Genomic DNA, 20,062 nt, shown 5'->3' with positions numbered 1-20,062 from the left:
AACAACACTAATAACTAAACAACAATAATAATTTATTAGGGTTTGTGTGAACTAATTGGCTTTTATATAGGATAGGAAGAACTGGTTATTTTAAAAAATTTATTAATTATATAATATTATATATATATATATATATATATATTAAATTAGTATTAATAGGAGGAACCGAGGAAGTGCTGCTCTACAGCTGGTTTTTTTTTTTTAATTATTAAATATAATATATATATATATATAAAAGTGCCCTATAGTTGATTTAAAAAAATTATTAAATATATAATACATTTTAAATATATATTAAATATGGGTGAGTCAGGTCGGGTCAGGTTTGGCGGGTTTATAATTTTGTGACCCAAACCCAACCCGACCCGCTATAAAATTTTTTTTTGTAACCCAACCTAACCTACCAAACCTTAAAAACCAACCCTACCCGACAGGTCAGGTTGATTCGAGTCAGATTCAACAGGTCGATTGATTTTCTGCACACCCTTACCTCAACCGTTTAAGTAGTATAGTCATATAGTGTTTTGTTTAAATGGTTGCATTGGTTTGTTGCCTTGCCTAGTGCCCCTGGGTGATCAACTTTTGATGATCTTTTTATAATCCCGAGGAAACATGGACCGTTAACTTACTTGAAGATTGATGCACTGTCTCACTTATGATTTGGAATCTTCATTGCTTTTTTAATTCCAAGTTTGGTTCAAGGAAAGCAAATTAGACATCCTCCTTAAATTAAATAATTCTCGTTGATACCCTTTTGTCTTTCTTTCATCTTCTTTTATACCACTCACAAATCATGATGTTTTAAAACAATATAATATTTATCTCCACTTTAAAGTTTATTGAAAAAGATGTGGTGTATCTTACTTTGATTAGAACTTTATTAGAATGAAAATAAAAGGTAGGACAAAGCTAAAAAGATGTATAATGTGAGACATTTAACCTTAGTCTCGATCGGCTTCTCGTGGAAATGTGTGCAAGTCACATCTTAATGTTAGTTGTGCCACACTTGCATTTTGTTACCTATGTCACAGAGTTGTAAGTATCTAATTATATGCCATGCCTCTTATTGATCTTTTTTTTTTTTTTTTTGACTGACTTATTTGATCTATTGTTGATATGACTAAGTACTTGCAAACAAATATAAATTAGTTTATGATTTGAGATGTTTGCTTACATTTGGCATTTTGTGATTTTAATGACTTATGCCATCTTCTTTTTATATGTGGACTAAGAGCATCCACAACAGTGGAGCTAAAAATTTAGCCTTTTAACTCCACCAAAAGTTATTTTATCTATTATACCTACACACATGCTGCAGCAGTGGATCTATTTTAGCTATCAACGCAATAAAATAATATAAACATCATAATAAAATAATATATCCCCTACAATAAAATTATATATCACTTACAATAAAATAATATATCCCACTACCAAAAAAAAAAAAACCAGCACCATCCACAACCACCTCTACCATCAACCACAGCCACAACCACAACCACAACCACAACCACACCCACAACCACAACCACCACTACCACTACCACCACCACCAAACACAACCAAACCCACAAACAAAATAAAAAATCAAACCACCATCATAGTCACCAATCCACCACCACAGCCACCAAACCCACAAGAAAAAAAAAATCAAACACCGTACCACCAAACCATAGCCACAACAACCACCATTGCCACCACCACAGTCACCAAACCCACAGAAAAAAAAAAAAAAAAAAAAATCAAACACCGTACCACCAAACCATAGCCACAACAACCACCATCGCCACCACCACAGCCATCAAACCCACAGAAGAAAAAAAAAATCAAACATCATTCCACCATCACAACCAAAATCCACAAACCCACTATCAAAATCATCCACCACCACTACCATAGCCAAAATCAACCACCACCACCACAACCACCAAACCCATATGAAAAAACATTAAAAAAAAAAAAAAAAAAAAAAACTCAATCACATCAAAGAGAGAGGCACGGATTGGGCGATGGGGCTTGGGGAGATCGGCGAGCTGGGTCGGCGATGGGGCTTGGGGTGGGTCAGCGATGGGGCTTGGAGATGTGAGAGTGACTGAGAGAGAGAGAGAGAGAGAGGCACGGACTGGGCGATGGGGCTTGGGGAGATCGGCGATGGGGCTTAGGGTGGGTCGGCGTAACAAATCGGCGATGAGGGAGCTAGCCGGCGAGCTGAGGGATGAGGCGGCGGTAGGTCGAGCTTCGGCGTCGGTCAGCTTGAGAGATGGTGAGAGTGAACCGAATAGTTTTAGAGAGGTGAGATGGAGAGATGGGAGCTTGAGAGTGATGAGAGAGAGGATGGTGAGATGAAGAATAAAAGAATGAAAAAAAATAAACAACAAGTATTATTTTAATCGGAAATGTTGAATAATTTTTTTTTTTTTTAGATGACTGCTACAGTGCACATCTGTCTATAGATGTGCACTGTAGCAGTTCAGTTAAAAATTATTGCTATGTCTCCACTGCTGTGTGACCTTTTTTGCTATTTTGGTGGAGCTAAAATAGCATTATAGCTATATAGCTCCACTGCTACAAATGCTTTAACATAGTCATTAGTATTGTCCGCATGTAAATATGGGTTTCTATGACGTTTCTTTTGTTTGGGCCTTAATATAGGAATGACTATATTTTGGACACATGACAAAGTCCTTACACATACACAAACCCCTTTAATCCTTTTCAAAACTTCAACGGAGGAGTATATTTCTTTAAAAAATATCCACACATGCTGTGAATAAAAATGAGAATATCTTGAATAATGCTATCATGATTACTATGATTACATAATATATAGTTTCCATACATGTTTTCACCACTAATTAAGCTAAAATCAAGTAACATTATTGTGTTCTTGATTTAAGTCTAATAAATAAATAAAAAAGGATATTTGCCTCTATAATTAGTCAACTACGAGGCTTATATATTTATGCCTCTTCTCTCGTACTTACAATGTAGAAAATACACAATTATTCTATGGTCTCTTTTCTCTTTATTTATTTTCTGTCAACAATTACAACAATTTAAGTATGAGTGAAATGGTCAACATTGTTGAATGGTACTAACTTGCCGATTTAACAGTAGGTCAAGGAAAAAACAATTTATCAAAATTTGAGTTTTTTTTCAAGCCTTAACAAAGGTAAAATCAATATTATGTGATTCTTCAGTTCTTGTTGGTTGGCCTTCTGTTCTTGATGCATGCCTATTAGTAGCGGAACCCTCAATCTCCGGAAGGTCAGTATCGGATTGGTAAGATTTTGGGGAATAAAGATCAGCTTCAAAATCTGATTTATTGGACTGGTGCTTGTGAGGCAAGTGAATGGGTGATGTCCCTCGGCTTGGTGTGTTTTCCCCACTCATAAATCCTGAAGAACTATTTACTCCACCTTTCCTCAATTTTTTCTTATCCTTTACAGCCTTATGCCATTTCTTAAGTGCTTTTGCTGTTTGCTCCTCAAAGATAGCTTGCTTCATGTGAGAACCCATCTAGAAATATGAATAGGAGTCAAACCTTGAGTTAACATAAGATTTATGTCAACATTAAATTTGAACAAGAACATTTACACACACCTATTTTAATTAAATTCAACTACATAATTTCATTAACTAATGCAGCGCAAATAGATCTATTTTCAGAGAAATTATACTTTACTACCCTAATTACACACACCTATTTTAATTAAATTCAACTACATAATTTCATTAACTAATGCAGCGCAAATAGAGCTATTTTCAGGGAAATTATACTTTACCACCCTAAACTATACCTCATTTTACACCATGCATCCTAAACTTTTTGAATGGATGTTTTGCATTTTAAACAATGACATTTGTTACAGTTTGCACCTCGACGTTAAGTTTGCTGTTAGCTTGGATAGAAATTTAAAGTTTATGCAAAGTGTAATGAGAAGTATAGTTCAGAGTGATAAAGTATAATTTATCTTTTGTTTTTAAAGCATTAAGAAGAGGGGCAAATAAGTCTTTTCATGTGATGCCATATTTTTTTCATCCAAGTTAACAACAAACTTAACATCGGTGTGCAAAGTATAACAAGAGTCATAGTTTATGTGCAAAACATACATTCGAAAAGTTTAAAGTGCAAAGTGTGTTGAAAATAAAGGAGAGATAATATCTGAATTTTCCTTGGAAATTACACAATTTTATTTTACCAATAAGAGGTGGCGGAGATGAGGCATGGACCAAGTCACTGTCTTGAGACAAATCGTGTCGTCTATAGTATATTCGATGTAGTTAGACAAATAGTTTCTGCACGTTGTCCCCAGGATACAACAGCCCAGTCACCTTTGCTAATTATCCTTGCGAGCCTACACTGCTCGTAGGATATAAACTCTCTATAGTACTTTCTTTTCCCAAAATTTTTTGTAAAAGATAGAATATTTTTGTGAGTAGTAAGAAATAATAGATGATAAGTGTTTAAGACAATAAAAAATTGTTTTTTTGAAAAGTCTACAACTTTTTAATTCAAAAATAAAAATGTGTGTTTTAAACTTTTATTTCTTTCCATATATATAAGGCCAGACATGTTGCTTGTCCTTAGCCAAAAAAATAAAACGTTTGCTATATTTAAAACTTTAATGGCTTGTTTGGAAGTTTAGAGAGAGAGGAGAGTAGAGTGGAGTAGAGGGGAGGAGAGTGGTGGGGAAGAGAATAGAGGGGAATAGTTCCCCTTTACCTTGTTTGGATGTTTTTAAAATTAGTAAGGAGGAAGAGAGTAATTAGCCCTTCTTCTTGTTTGAATGTTTTAAAAATTAGGAAGGAGAGTAGAGGAAATGATTTAAATAGACAAATTTAACCATATTTGAAAATAGACTTGTAACATTGGTTTATAATTAATTTGTTAGATTAAATAATTATTTAATAAACATTCTCATTCCATCCAATACCATTAATAATGATATAAAACTACTATTAACTATTATAAAATAATTTTTATTACCTCAAAAAAAAATTATAATAAAAAATCAAAAACCTCCCTCAACTTTCTTAAGAAACAAACAGTTCCCACAAGTTGCAGCCAAGCAAAACGACCTGACAGTTCATAAAATTATTGAAATCAACGTGTGATCAACAACTTTATATATATATATATATATATATATATATTTATATATATTATATAAACTGGTCAAAACCTTTTGTACGTTGAGAACAAAAAAGAATCATGATGCTATGACATTAAATGTCCCATAAAGTGGCTGAAGATTAGGAGCTAAACCGTGTAATACAATTTCAAATATGCATAAATATTGCCATTTGTTTTTTACTTTCCTTAAAACCAAATAGTAAACACTTGTGTGTATATGGTAACATAAAATAATTTAGCAATAGTTGTACATTTAAGTGCTGAAAAATCTTCCATATATGATGTTATTATGTCATCTTCAATTAAGAACGTTTGAATACAAAACGTTTAGAATGGAAAGTATATATATGTAATAAAACCAAATATGCGGCAATTATAGTATTAATATCACGTTAATGTTCATAAATTTCCTGATTAAAACCATTGGCAAAAGTTATTCAAATTTTGAATTATATTTGAATTTCAAAATTTAGCAATCAACGTATCTGACATTAAGGGATAATTGATACACATAAATGAGTATTAAAATAAATATAATATTTTTTATAAAAATACCCAACAAAATGTAATCAGAAGTATAGTTTAAAATGGAAAAATGTAATTTCCCCCTATTTTTCACTAGGCTAATTATTGACCAATTCAATCACACTATTGAATTTAATTGATAAATTTAAGATATAGCACTATATTTCAAAAGGTTTTCATCTCATTGGGTGATATTGCTACTCACTTGTGTCACCAAGGCGTACAGAGGAAAAGTGCTATAGCTGCATAGGAATTGAAGGGCTACACCAAGGGAAACTCTTATCAATAATAACAGCAAGTCTTCGTGGAAGCATGATGTGATCTTGAACTCATACTCATATCTCATGTTACAACAAATTTTCAATCAAGTATCCATTAGAATTTGATTTCATCAAAAGTTCTTAAAAACTCAACAAAATCAATCGAGTTAAAAAGAATATAGACTTCAAGATAACTTACACATGTCCACAGAAAATATGCCATTTGGAAAGCATTCTGTATGGAAGGCAAATTACACCAGAGTTAGAACTTAGAACTTAGAAGCATGTAATTTGAATAGAGTTCAACACAAGCCACAATAAATTGTACCTAAAAGTTCCATAAGTATCATTCATCCACAAAGAAATTACAAAAATTTCTCCAATTAGACTTGCACATTAATTCATCTATACTACCATGTTATATTATCAATTTGACATGATTGGTTGCTCTAAAACCATCAAGCTACAAACCCGTTAGCATCTTGTCGTGTTATCTTAACTTTTAAACTTTATTTCTCCCATCTAAAACCATGCCATGTTATTATTAGTATTAGTATGAGTATTTTTCTTTTTTTGGGAGGAGAGGAGGCAAGTCAATTTTGCAACATGGGAGATAGGGGTAGGTGCCAATCAAGCTACAAACCCGTTAGTATCTTGTCGTGTTATTTTAACTTTTAAACTTTATTTCTCAATTTAACTCTCAAATTTGGTGTTTCTAATTATCTTTATGGATTCCATTTTGATTATCCAAAAAAGAAAAAAGAAAATTATGGATAGCATTATGAAGCATATTGGACTTCAATGTTCACCTGGAACTCGGTAAAATGTATCAAATAGAGAATCCATTGGGGTCTATTAAACCAAAAATACTTGTTGCTTGGCTCTACCACTGGAGCACCCTTAACAAATGCAGTTCGATCTTGAATTTCTTGAGACATCTCCATGATAATAAGTTCAAGCTTTGTGCCTACTAATAGAATTATCTGCACAAGAAAATATCATATGGAACAGTTGGACGCTTAAATCATGTCAATAATTGTATGTTAGGATATTCAAACGAATCGTAGTAAACAGCAAGGCTAGCTAGTTGTTCAAGTCTTACAATTAGTGGTGCTAAGGCCAACCAGGTGAGCGAGTACCATTCTGCACCAATGAAGTGAATAACAAATATTCAGTACTATGATCACCAAGAAATGTGTGTGTGAGCAGGGGTATAGGCATGATTTTTTATTTGGGGGGCCGAATTTCTTATTCATATGTTAGTCATAACTCATATATATATTATATACAAAATGATCAATGAAATTAAATAATATTTCTAAACTCAAATCAGTGTACAAAAATGAGTAATTTGCTATAAACATGAACCAAAAAAAAAGCATCTCCTATAAAAATTATGTTCAACGTTGATCTTTCATTTCATAGAATAAAATTTATTCATTTTCAATTCTATAGGATTTCCTATTCAAATCTTCAAATAAATAAATCTCTATTGCAACCTAAATTTTCTTCTAGAAAAAAATAAAATTAAAAAAAATTCAATGCTAGAACCTTATCAAGCACCTAAATCCAAAAGTAGAAGATAATATCAGCTAAAAAAAAAAAAAAAAAGAGATAATAAGAAGAAAAAAAATCAAATCTGTTGGTGGGTAAAACCTCATAGGTTCAAGTAGTGCACCGTGCATAGTGCACTTTGAAATTTTTTATTTTTTGAAACTTGTGCCCTTTGAAATTGAACATTGATTACATACTACATAGCACTTTTGCATTCTTATTATAAAATATTAAAAAGGATAGACACATGGCAACTAGGCATTTATTAGGTTTTGTTAAAAGCATTTGTTTTATTTGGGTGAGATGTACAATATACATAAAAACTAACAGTGGAGTGTTGTATTGTATAGGTTTTGTTAACAGCATTTGTTAAAAGTATTGTATTCGTGCCTCCACCCCTCAGAGAGAGTGAGAGAGATTTACTGTAAACATTGAGAAGCAAAAAAAATAACTTCAAACATCCATAATGGAATACTGCAAACAGAAAGTAAAAAATCATGTGAGTTCAGTGAGAAGCAAAAAAATAACTGCAAACATCCATAATGGAATACTGCAAACAGAAAGTAAAAAATAATGTGAGTTCAGTGTAAAGGAAACAAAAACAAATGTACATTGCATTGTAAGGATTGAGGAAAGAGGACATGATACCCACAACAACTTTAAAATCATCTTCCAATGATCTTTTAATGTACTTGTGGAAATTAAATTTGCTGTCTGGGGCAAAATGTGCCTGCACAACTTGTTAAAAAATGGTTTAATTTGCCACATAAATAAGTGGGCAGGAAAATTGATCAAGGAAAAAAATATTTAGTATCAAATGATATCATGTTAGGCATATTAAAGATTCCATTTCACTTACACTAATAAAACCACGACGCATTGTCAAATAGTCCACCTTTGACAATGAGCCTAAAAATTGCCTGCAGAATGCAAACTGTAGTAAACATTGAAAAACAATAAATTATGCAGACATAGAAAGAAAAGAAATAAAAAAAACAAGAAGCAAGAAACGATTGGACAAGGTTTTCTTTTAAATTGGTTTGAAGGAATCTCCGCTAACACATATGATGTGATGATTTAATAACCATCTAGGTGTATTTTAATAGACAATTCAAACCAATGATGGAACTAGGATTTGAACTTTTTGTTGGGAGGGGGGGGGGGGGGGAGGGGGGGAGCATGAGTCAAAAAAATTTCAAATGAAATGGTTTATTAAAGAAAAATCATGTTAGAAAGAATATGTTGATTTTATTATATGATCAGCATGAAAATCTTATACTTTTTTATGCAACTTGGATCACATTGACGAAAAAAAACTTTTTATTAGTTATAATCTAAGCCAACCACTTATATTACCTTTTTATTCACCAATAACAGTTTATCACTTTGAATTTATTATAAAAATGTTATGCACTTCGCATTACTAAAAAAATTAATTACTACTGAGTCTGTTAACACCCAAAGTTCAAACAATTGGTTAAATATGCTAAGATTTTTTTTTTTTTTTGGATGAAAAAAGACTTTATTGGATAGAGAAACAAACTACAAACAAAGACTAACTTCCTCCCTAATAACAGAAATAGAACAAGGAGGGCAGCTATCCTATTACATAGTACATACGCCAAGATAGTTCTTCAATTGGTTTTCTCAACGATGACTATTAACTACCCAATAAAATGTTAGGCAGTGGCAGTGAATGTTGTGATAATGGTGATTAGGGGATTTTTGTTGTGTTGTATTTGGACTGTGGAGGGGCCCTGAGCCCAAGGAAAGGGTTAGTGATTAATTTTTATTGGGTTATTTGGACCAATTCAAAAATTTGAGAGGCCAACTATAACAATTTTACGCCCAAACTCTAAAATATGAGTATTCCTATATACTATTTACAAATTTCATTTTTTTTTTTTCAACTTATTTCAAGACAATAATATAATTATTACTGTATTATTTATGTGTATCTTAATTGCATATGATTTTTTTTAAGAAACAAACTAACTGTTAAATACACACACTTAATTACACTTTCTCGCTAAACTCAAACACATTGCTTAATCCAAACTTATTTAGTGGTTTCATCAAGTAGCACTATTATAATTAGGGTTAAATGGGCTAGGTCACACAAAATGTGGTTGCTTTTGACGGTAGAGAATAGGAATTTATTTAAAACTTACAATCCATTTGATCCCAGGTATTCTTGACAAGCCAGAATGACGCCTCACAAAGGATGTTTGATGAGTGAACCTAAATCGTGCTGGATCTGGAGAAATAAAACCCAAGGCCCGTTATTCTGAGGCCCAGTTTCATCATCTGGGCTCGAGCCAATAATTTTCGAGAAAGAACAACCCCCAAATAAAAAAAGTTTCAAGAAGGAATTACCGTTTGTGAATTGATATTCCAAGGATTCAGTTTCCGATTCCCAAGCTTTCCATTTCATCATCTAATCAACATTCACAAGTAAATCGTAAATATTAGTACTACCTTTCTATGAATACTAGTTAGGGCAGCACATTCAAGGCACGTGCTTACCGTGAAAAGAAAGTACAGTAGTAATTAAGGTTAATTCTAGATTTTATTTATATTACAAAATAAATATAAAAATCATTTGAATTTTAAAATATATAGAGATTTACATTAATCCAAAGAGACATTAGTTTTAAGAATTTTGATAATTATGTTGTAAAAATATAATCTCATTCGTTTAAAAATTTTGATCAACTACAAAGTTAAGGTACCTATTTAACATATAAATATTTATTTAACTATAATAGAGTACTTATTTGCTAAAGACAATATATCTATTCTCTAAAAATTTCTAAGAATGATAACGAATATCATCATCTTCCAACAATAAACAACTGAGTTTTGCTAAGAAATTTAAAATAAAAAATAAAAAAATAACAAAAGGCTTGTGTCATCGAATATCATCATTCTAACTTTCTAAGAATTTTTATCATTTAAAACTCAAAATACGTAAAGAAAATTTTTAGGATGTTAAAATTTAGCATGAGTAATTTAGACAATACATAATAAAATATTTTAAGCATCATAAGCTTTCATTAGGGTTTAACTGAGAAAATAACAATATGACATATTTGCTCTTTTCCAAAATATTAAGGGAAAAATTGCTTGATTTTAAAGTTTAAGGAAGGATTGTAAACTACTCCAAACATAAAGGATGAAAAATGTTTTTTTCCTAAGTTTTTGTTTTTGTTTTTGTGTGCAAAACTATATGTTTTTACTTAAAATAGTGTGTAAAGAAAAAAAAATACAAAAAGTCAACTCAAGAAAATTGTATGTAGAATAATGAATTTATAATTTTGTTATATTTTATTTTAACTTGTAAAGAATTGACAGCTCAGCAGTTTTGAAAATATTGTGACAACATCATAAGTAGTAGGTTACTACAAGTTGTTATTAGTGGGTAAAAAAGTAATTTCATTGGCAAGTTTAAATTAGAACCAATAACAATTTACCATATTTGATTTGTTATGAAAGTGTTGTGAAGATTATTGTGGACAAACCAAAAATAATATAGCAAATATACTACAACTTTATGCATTCACCAAAAAAAAAAAAAAAAAGGCCAGCAAAGCAATGAAAGTTAAACAAACAAAAACTACTGTAGCGATATTACTGTAACTTTTCCCATTCACTCATTTTATATAATATATATATATATATATATATATAGAAATACAATGTAAATTTATATTGTAAACACATAAAAATTGGTAAATGTTGTACCCATTTGCAAAATTTGTACATTTTTTTTGCAAATATATATAATATTTGCTACTTTTTGTATGTATACAATGTAAGCTTACGTTATAAGTAAAAAGTAAACATATAAAGATCATTTTTTTTTTTTTTTAAAAGCTCAAACCAAGTTGGTAAAGTTGAAGGAAAAAAAAGGTGGAAAAAGGCAAGTCACTAAACCAAAAATAATGTTCATAACACTATTCATGAGCCTATTCGTTTTTTTTATATATAGAAAAAAAGAGCACAAATCGATAACTAAAAAAAAAAAAAAGATGAACAGTATATTAAACAAACAAAAAGTACTGTAACTTTTATACATTCACCCAACAAGTGTCACAACATTTATTTTCAGTTGTGGTTGATCCCAGTTTCATATTTTATTATTTTATTTTGACTTATAAGAAATTGACACCTCAATAATTGTGAAAATATTGTGAAATTTGTTGTGTCAGTATAACAATATATATGCGGGTTCTTATAAATATGTAAAAGAAAAAAAAAAGTACAAACGGAAGACAAAAAAAAAAAAAACGCTATAGCTATTGTAGCTACAACGCCACTTGAACAAACCAAAATGACACTATAGCAACTGTTCAAAACTTGGGGGGAAAAAATGGCTTACTACACCAAAAGGGGCATTGCAGAGGCATTGCCTCTTTTTATATAGTTAGTAGAAAAAAGAGCACAAATGACTGGAAAAAAAAGTACATATTAAACAAACCAAAAGTACTGTAGTTTTTATACATTCACCTAACAAGTGTCACAACATTTTCACAAAACATTTATTTTCAATTGTGGTTAGTCACAGTTTCATATTTTATTATTTTATTTTGACTTATAAGAAATTGACACCTCAATAATTGTGAAATTTGTTGTGTCAATATAACAATATATATAAAGGGAAAAAAAAGTACAAACGAAAGACCAAAAAAAAAAAAATTGTAGCTACTGTAGCTTCAGTGCCACTTGGTATTGTAGCTACTGTTCAAAACTTAAAAAAAAAAAAAGAGAAGAAGGAAGAAGAAGAAGAAGAAGAGAGAGAAAGAGAAAGACAAAGTGGCTCAATAAACCAAAATGGCACTGTAAAGGCATTGCCTCTTTTTATATAGTTAATAGAAATTAAAAAAAGAAAAAGAAAAAAGAGAGGCAAATAATACATAGTTTTTTTTTTTATTTTTTTTTATTTTTTTTAGAGAATAATAGTACATAGTTTAATAAGGTTTAAATGGCCTGGAACTTGATTATTAGGTAATTAAGTTTAATGATTCTAAAAAAAAAGGTAATTAACTTTAATAAATTTGGACTTAACTCAGATTCCTTTGTCAAAAAATTATATAATTTCTTTAAAAAAAAATTAAAGAAAACAAAATATTAATCTTTGACTTATAAATATTTTGAAATACTCACTTATAATTTTCATCTTATTCCTTGTGCATTTTTTTCCCTTTTCTTTTTGGGTTAAATTACACTTGCCTCCTATGAGGTTTCATAATATGACACCTCCCCCCCAAACATATAATAATATGATAGTCTCAGTTATGAAGTTTTTATAAATGTAACTAATAAGTCCATACCCTCTCACATAGTCATACTTTTTTTTTTTTGAGAAACCAGACTGATATTTTATTGAAAAATTAACTTGCCAAATTGGCTACATCTTGTTGAACAATATTGAATAATGGATCGGGAACTCCCTCCATCCAAACTACATAGCTTGAGACATTAATAGAATATCTCGCTAGACTATGTGCTAATCTATTGCCATCTCTTCTACAATGAGAGTATAGCAATTTTGCATAATGACTAGAGAAAACCGTGGCATCATGAAGTAAAGGTTCCACTGAAGCAATTGAGTGGCCACCTTTGAATGAGTTTATAAGCTGCTCTGAATCACCTTCCAGGACAGCCTCTGTTATGCCTATTTCCGCACCAAACTCCAGTGCCCGAGCAGCAGCTACTGCTTCAATCTCAATGGGCTGCATAGCAGGTGCAACGGATTGAGCAAGAGAGGCCATGACAGCCCCTGCGTGATCCCGAATAACCACCCCAATCCCGCTCATATTTTCCTGCTTGAAAATTGCGCCGTCGAAATTTATTTTGAAGCTTCCTGCATCAGGTGGTTTCCACTTCACTCGCCGTCGAGGTAAGGGCGCTGGTTTGGCTGGAATTGTAGCCATGAATTCCTCCAGTTTTACCTTCGCCTGGGCTTCAATCATGTCCGATGGGCAGCAAGGCTTGTTGAGCCGAATCTGATTCCGTTGATTCCATAAGCTCCACGTCACCATTGCAAAGAGCTCCGGATTACCACTGTTTTGAAGTATCCATGATAATAGCTCCTTGAAGTTGACTGGGCTTATGTTGTTGCAGCCGTTCCACTCTGATGATGTCCAGGCAGCCCTGTTCTTACTGCAAGACCACAGAGCATGTAACGTGGTTTCATCCTCCATCATACAACGATCGCACCTGCCATTCTCCAGAATGTGTCGTCGCTGCAAATTTGCTTTTGTTGGGACTGCCTCACGACTTGCTCTCCACAGAAAATTTTTTATCTTGTTTGGGACTCGCAAATCCCAAATGCTTCGCCAGAAAATTCTGTCCTCTGCCTGTGCTTCCGTTGCCTCTGAAACATCATCTTCATGCTGTAAAAATCTGTAACCAGATTTGCAATTATACTTCCCTGTCGGAGTCCATGGCCAAAACAGCTTGTCTTCAGTGGGGAACCTTGACAGCGGAATTGATTTAATGATGGCAGCTTCCTCCGGAGCAAAAAGGCCATCAAGCACATCATCATCCCAAGTCCTTGAATCTTCCTTGATGAGTTTGTCGACTGTGGCTTCCTCCCAACCTTCAAGAATGGGTGATAAAATTCTCGCCGGAGGTTTAGATGGTAGCCAAACATGATGCCACACCTTCACTTTCTGCCCATCGCCTATTCTCCAACATGCACCCCTTTTGATCACATCTCTCCCTTGGAGTATGCTTTTCCAAGCATAAGAACCTCGGCTAGATTCTGGCGCCTCCATGATTGAACAATTTGGAAAAAAACGAGGTTTGAAAACCTTGTAGAATAGGGAAGTTTTATCCTCCAATAACCTCCAAGCTTGTTTGGCCAAGAGGGAGTCATTGTGTAGGGCTAAGTCACGGAAGCCCATACCCCCTTCCTTTTTGGCTTTTTTCAACTCATCCCATTTTAGCCAATGAACCTTTCTCTTCTCCCCTCGTTGTCCCCACCAAAACTTCCTAACCATCACCTCAATTTCATTGCATAACCCCAAGGGTAATTTGAAGCAACCCATTGCATACGTAGGTATGGCTTGGATGACCGCCTTAATAAGCACCTCCCTTCCGGCTTGGGAAAGGAGTTTTCCTTCCCATCCTTGCAGCTTCCTCCACACTCTCTCCTTAATATAATTAAAGCTTGCTTTTTTTCCCCTTCCAGTCAAAGATGGCAGCCCCAAATATTTTTCATAGTGGTGGATTTCACGGACTCCCAGGATGCCCTTGATGATTTGACGGCTTGCTTCTGTAACTGCTTTGCTGAAGAATAAAGCTGTTTTCTCCCTGTTTAATTTTTGGCCAGAGACTTCTTCATATGTTGATAGCAACTCCAAAACTTTACTGCATTCTTCGGAATTGGCCCTACAAAAGAGAAGGCTATCATCTGCAAAAAATAAGTGGGTTAGTTTGGGTCCTCTTTTGCACAAACTGAATCCGTGGATGTCACCATTATTTGCTGCTTTATCTATAAGGCCATGAAGGCCCTCAGTGCAAAGGAGGAATAGAAAAGGAGAGAGGGGATCTCCTTGTCTAAGCCCTCGTGAAGGGTGAATCATACCCTTAGGTTCTCCGTTTACAAGTATAGAGTAGGTGACTGATCGCACACACACCATAATAAGCCCAATCCACCTTTCTGAAAATCCCATTTTCCTCATCACATTTTCTAAGAACACCCACTCAACCCTATCATAGGCTTTACTCATGTCAAGCTTCAAAGCCATAAAACCCGATGCACTTGAATTATAATTTTTCATGCAATGTAAAGTTTCGAAGGCAATAAGGATATTATCTGATATGAGGCGGCCTTTGGCAAAAGCAGATTGGTTTTCATTTATAACTGAATTGAGGAATTTTTTTAGTCTATTGGCAAGGACTTTTGCAAAAATTTTGTAAAGCACATTGCATAAACTAATAGGGCGATAATCTGACACTAAGTTTGGGGTTTTCTTTTTTGGGATTAGAGTAATAAAAGTGTGATTCAGTGGATGTGGGATAGTACCTGAGTTTAACCAGGATACTACCGAGTGAGTAACATCACCTTCTATCATAGGCCAAAAATGCTGGAAAAACAAGGGGGGCATTCCATCAGGTCCTGGTGCCTTCATAGGTGCCATTTGTTTCAATGCTTGGAGTACTTCCCATTCCTCAAATGTACTAGTCAATTCACTATTCATATCATCAGTGATCACTTGAGGAATGTGGCTTAGAGCTTCATGTTGAGTGGGCGGATTTGAGGTAGTGAACAAGTCACTGTAGTAGTGAATGAGGATACCAGCTACTTCATTCGATCCTTCCTTCCAAACTCCATGGCTATCCTTCAACCCTAATATCACATTTTTCCTATACCGGTGAGAGGCTCGACTATGGAAAAATTTAGTATTTCCATCTCCATTTTTTAGCCAAAGAATTCGAGAGCGTTGATTCCACATCCTTGTTTCTCGATCCAACAACTCATTTATCTCTCTTTGCAACTCTTTGATCCGTACATTGCTTCCAGATCTCAAAGCCACTGCTTCCTCTTCAACTAGCATATCCCTTTTCTTTTTTAGCTCCCTCCTCACATTCCCAAATACATTCCACATAGTCATACTTTTACTTTCCTGAAATAATTTTTTTTTTTCTATTTACACAAACTTCAAGGGGTAAAATGTCATTCACAAAAAAAAAAAAAAAAATAAATATAAGGGAGAGAGTGTCATCTATCTACAAACTTCAAGAGAAGGGTGTCATCTTGCATATAGCTTAAGTAGGAATCTTTTTGGAAAATAGAATATTCTATTAGAAAAGCAATAGGTTGTGAGTGTATGGACTTATTTGTTACCTTTATATAAATCCCAAGAAGTGCATAGTCATTTCTTGACAATTATATATTACAATACTGATCAATATTTTGCCAACAATATAGATCAACACAATAAAGTTGACTTGGTTGGTAAAACTTATTTTTCAATCTTTTTAAATGAGGTGGTATGAAAAAAAAAATGTACCATGAAAAAAGTGAAGTTTTCGGGGTAGTGGTGCATGGATAAGTTGACAATACTTCTTAAAGTGATTGATGTCTTCAATACATTAGCACTACTTGATTTTAGTTATATATTAACTAAAGAGTTATTTTTAAGAGGGATGCTATAGGTGGAGATTAGTTGACATTTTGGGGTCTCTTTGGAGCAATTTAATTAACTTGATGTATCTGGAAGTATTATAACTTAATTTTAACTATGAGTGTGTTTGAATACCGCTTATTTGTTGAAAATTGAAAACTTATTATTGAAAATATTTTAGTAAAATAATTTTTAAAAGTGTGAATAATATTGTGGGGCCCATAAAACACTGTTGTTGCGTTTGTTAGGGGTTGGTTGGTCCATGAACAGTGCCGTGGGACCAACCAAAAAAATGCAAAATGCACATTCATCCCCGGGCAAACGCACACTATATATAGTTATTTATTATATTTAAAAAAAATTACAATACATACTAAAAAAATAGTGGCCAAGGAGGCCATGACCCCCTACTCTAGTAAAAGCTGTTTTGTATTTGTTTTTTTTTTTAATAGTTACAAGGAGGATATATATATATATATATATATATATATATAGAGAGAGAGAGAGAGAGAGAGAGAGAGAGAGAGAGAGAGAGGTGATATTTGAATTATGGATATCATGAACCGTTAAGGTATCTACCAATTGAATTATAAGATTCTTGATAGTTGAGAGCTATAAGGTTTTTGTGTCTACTTATATGCCTATAAATCACTAATGGATCATACTTGTATAGTGCCGAAAAAAATCATAAACTAGAGTCTCTCTCTAACTAAACAAAAAAAAAAAAATTCTCAATAAAAAGAAAAAGAAAATTACTTTAGCTTGCCCCAGTGCCATGGTAATGACGCTGTAGAGGATATGAAAAACTGCAAGGACGAAGATGAATATATGCAGTTGGTGCACTGCTATTTGTGAAATCAATGGCACTTTACCCTATTCCGCTCAAAGACATTGGGCTAATCATAATTTATTCTTCTTCAAAGCTGCCTTCACTCATATATCATAATATAAACCATAGGTAGTTGAGGTTAAGTTCTTGCTTCAGAATCTTACATTTTTTGTGCAAAAATCATCTCCACCAGACCCTGCCAATACTCTGCGCCACATTACATTTTCATCATTTGAAAGTAATTTTCTCCTGCCAGCACCTCCCTGATCCTTCTTAGTAGCATCAATTCTACATGGAAGCATAGTGTTGCCAAGTTTTGAAGGTATGCATATCCTTGTGATATAGGTTGTACCCACTGTAAGCAGTAGGGATATGAAACCTAATAGCATTAACTCTGCAAACCATATAATAAGAGTAATCAATAAACAAAAAAAATTACCATGGAGGTGGTGCATAGATGTTGATTGACAAATATGTATCGATTTCAAAAAGTTTCTAGTCTAGTGTAAGTGTTCGTTTAATACAGTTTATTTTTCAATTGCCAATTGAGCTATAAAGTTTTGGCTAATCTAAACTGCTATTGATTATTATTTAAAGATGACTCCAAGTTTAACATAAAATTCTAACCAGCTTTAATTTTCTCCAAAGCTTAAATCAAGGCCTTGTTCCGGCGTTTCTGAAACCACTGTCATGACAGAAAAGCTAAGGGAATGTATCACTAAACGGACATCACTTTCACGAAACTATATCAATAGTCAAGAAAAATGTTGCATCTCTAAACTTATTGGTACTTATATACCAAGCAACAAACAGTTTAATCAAAACACTACCTTTCCAAGAGAATGAATTCCTTGTTCGATTAATAAAGATATAATCACAAACACAGCACATACAACCGCAACAGCCCATGTAGGTGTCTCTTGGAAAGACCTTTCTCCTGTAGCACCGGCAGTCATAGCTTCAAGCAAAACAGAGTTCAATTGAATATCCTTAAAGCAAAACTAGCTGTAGAACAAGTCTGCATTTCCTAGGCAACAAGAGGGAGGATATCTAATATGCAAATGGTAGCGCGTTTGAGATCATTTTCACACCTAAACTTGTCATCTACTTCATGTCCTTTTCCTGCAGAGACCGAAACGTTTGGTAATCTGAACAATGTTGTTGCCTCAGCAAACCTTGGTATAAATTGATAAAATTACAAAATCTAGCCGGCTATTGCCTATTGGAGCCAAAATTGAAGATGACACAAGTAAAAATGGTCATAGGTATGTCAGAATGATAGTTACATGGAAACTAGTATTAAAAATTAATTAATATCCAATACATTACCAATAATATTGTAGTGTATTGATGTGAGATTTACAAGAATTTATGGGATTAAAGATTCTTCTATCTTAAAATGAGAAAAAAAATATTGTTCTTACTTTTTAGATTAAATCGACAAGGCTCATCATACAATAGAGATTGGAAATTTGGCCAATAGCTCTGTGGAGCGGAAGAAGCTAATCTATAGATTGAATTGGGAAGAATTGGAACTCCCAAAACAAAAAGGGTTGGAAACTTGAGGAAACTAGAACTAGATGATAAAGTAGAGGTCAAATAGGATTTTCAACTTAATAGTTGATACCAAGAAATGACCAATGGGTGTTATTTTTATTTATTTAAACCATAGAATCGTGTAATCTAAAGCCTCACTTTTGGAGGATCGCGTATGGATGTTTCTATTAATTTTAACGAGGTGGGTAGCTTTGAACTTTGAAAGCATCAAAGCATATAATTCTTGGTCCAATTATCAGCTTAGCTCAATAGGAAATAAAAGTTATTACTTAATAAATAATATATTTATCAGGAGTTTTGTAACTTAATTGATATTTTTTAGTGTTTTCAACAGAGACATTCATAATTCAAATACTCTTACCCAACTATATAATATATTCTAAAAGCAAAAACAACTATAGATAGCAAATAATTAAAGAAAATAAAGGGATTAAATATAGGTTTAATTAAAAGGTTTTCTGCTTCCCCAAAAAAAAAAAAAAAAAAAAAAAAAATTAAGGCTTTCACTTGAATAAGTCTTATCTTGGTCATGCATAAAAATATAAATGGTCACAATCCAAATCACACAACTTAACTCAGGACAGATTGTAAATTTTCGTCCTGAAGTTTAATATTTTTCATTTTAATTCTTAACTTTTAATATTTTTGGCAAATTAGTCATTTAGTCAATTGACGTCGTCAAAGCTATTGTCAAATCCTGTAAAACGATGTTGTATCACATATCTAAAATAGTGTTCATTTTTAGTGTTAGAAATAATTCTTAAGCATTACTATTTTATGTAGAAAAATAATTTAAACACATATCATCACAAGAGTAATTCACTGTTTTTTTTATATTAATATATTCATCGCTACATTCTAAGCTTTAATTGAGGTTTTTATATTTTACAATTTTAGTGTGCACTAGACATAACATGTCGTAAGTTCCAGTTAATTCAATTGGTAAAATTTCTGATAATTGTATAAGAGATCTGTAGTTTAATCCATGCTTATACAAAAACTAATTATTGTCTTGGTCTGATAATAAAAAGCTATTATCAAAAGTCATAAATTGAAACTCTCT

General features: G+C 32.8%; 1 protein-coding gene across 1 annotated transcript; it reads right to left on the bottom strand.

The window, feature by feature from the left end:
• Positions 1-3,156: 3,156 nt before the first annotated feature.
• On the bottom strand, positions 3,157-18,436 carry LOC126695480 (MLO protein homolog 1-like). Its single transcript, XM_050392238.1, is given in 15 exon segments — positions 3,157-3,519; positions 5,868-5,996; positions 6,122-6,157; positions 6,732-6,905; positions 7,025-7,065; positions 7,900-7,927; positions 8,005-8,026; positions 8,118-8,206; positions 8,336-8,410; positions 9,648-9,733; positions 9,853-9,913; positions 17,370-17,486; positions 17,607-17,836; positions 18,070-18,127; positions 18,273-18,436. Coding segments are annotated over 15 exon segments (1,635 nt in total). The 5' UTR covers positions 18,399-18,436.
• Positions 18,437-20,062: the final 1,626 nt, after the last annotated feature.

This window comes from Quercus robur, chromosome 2 (genome assembly GCF_932294415.1).
Source record: "Quercus robur chromosome 2, dhQueRobu3.1, whole genome shotgun sequence".
In the NCBI taxonomy this organism is placed as follows: Eukaryota; Viridiplantae; Streptophyta; class Magnoliopsida; order Fagales; family Fagaceae; genus Quercus; species Quercus robur.
This window is presented reverse-complemented; position numbering and strand designations above follow the sequence as displayed.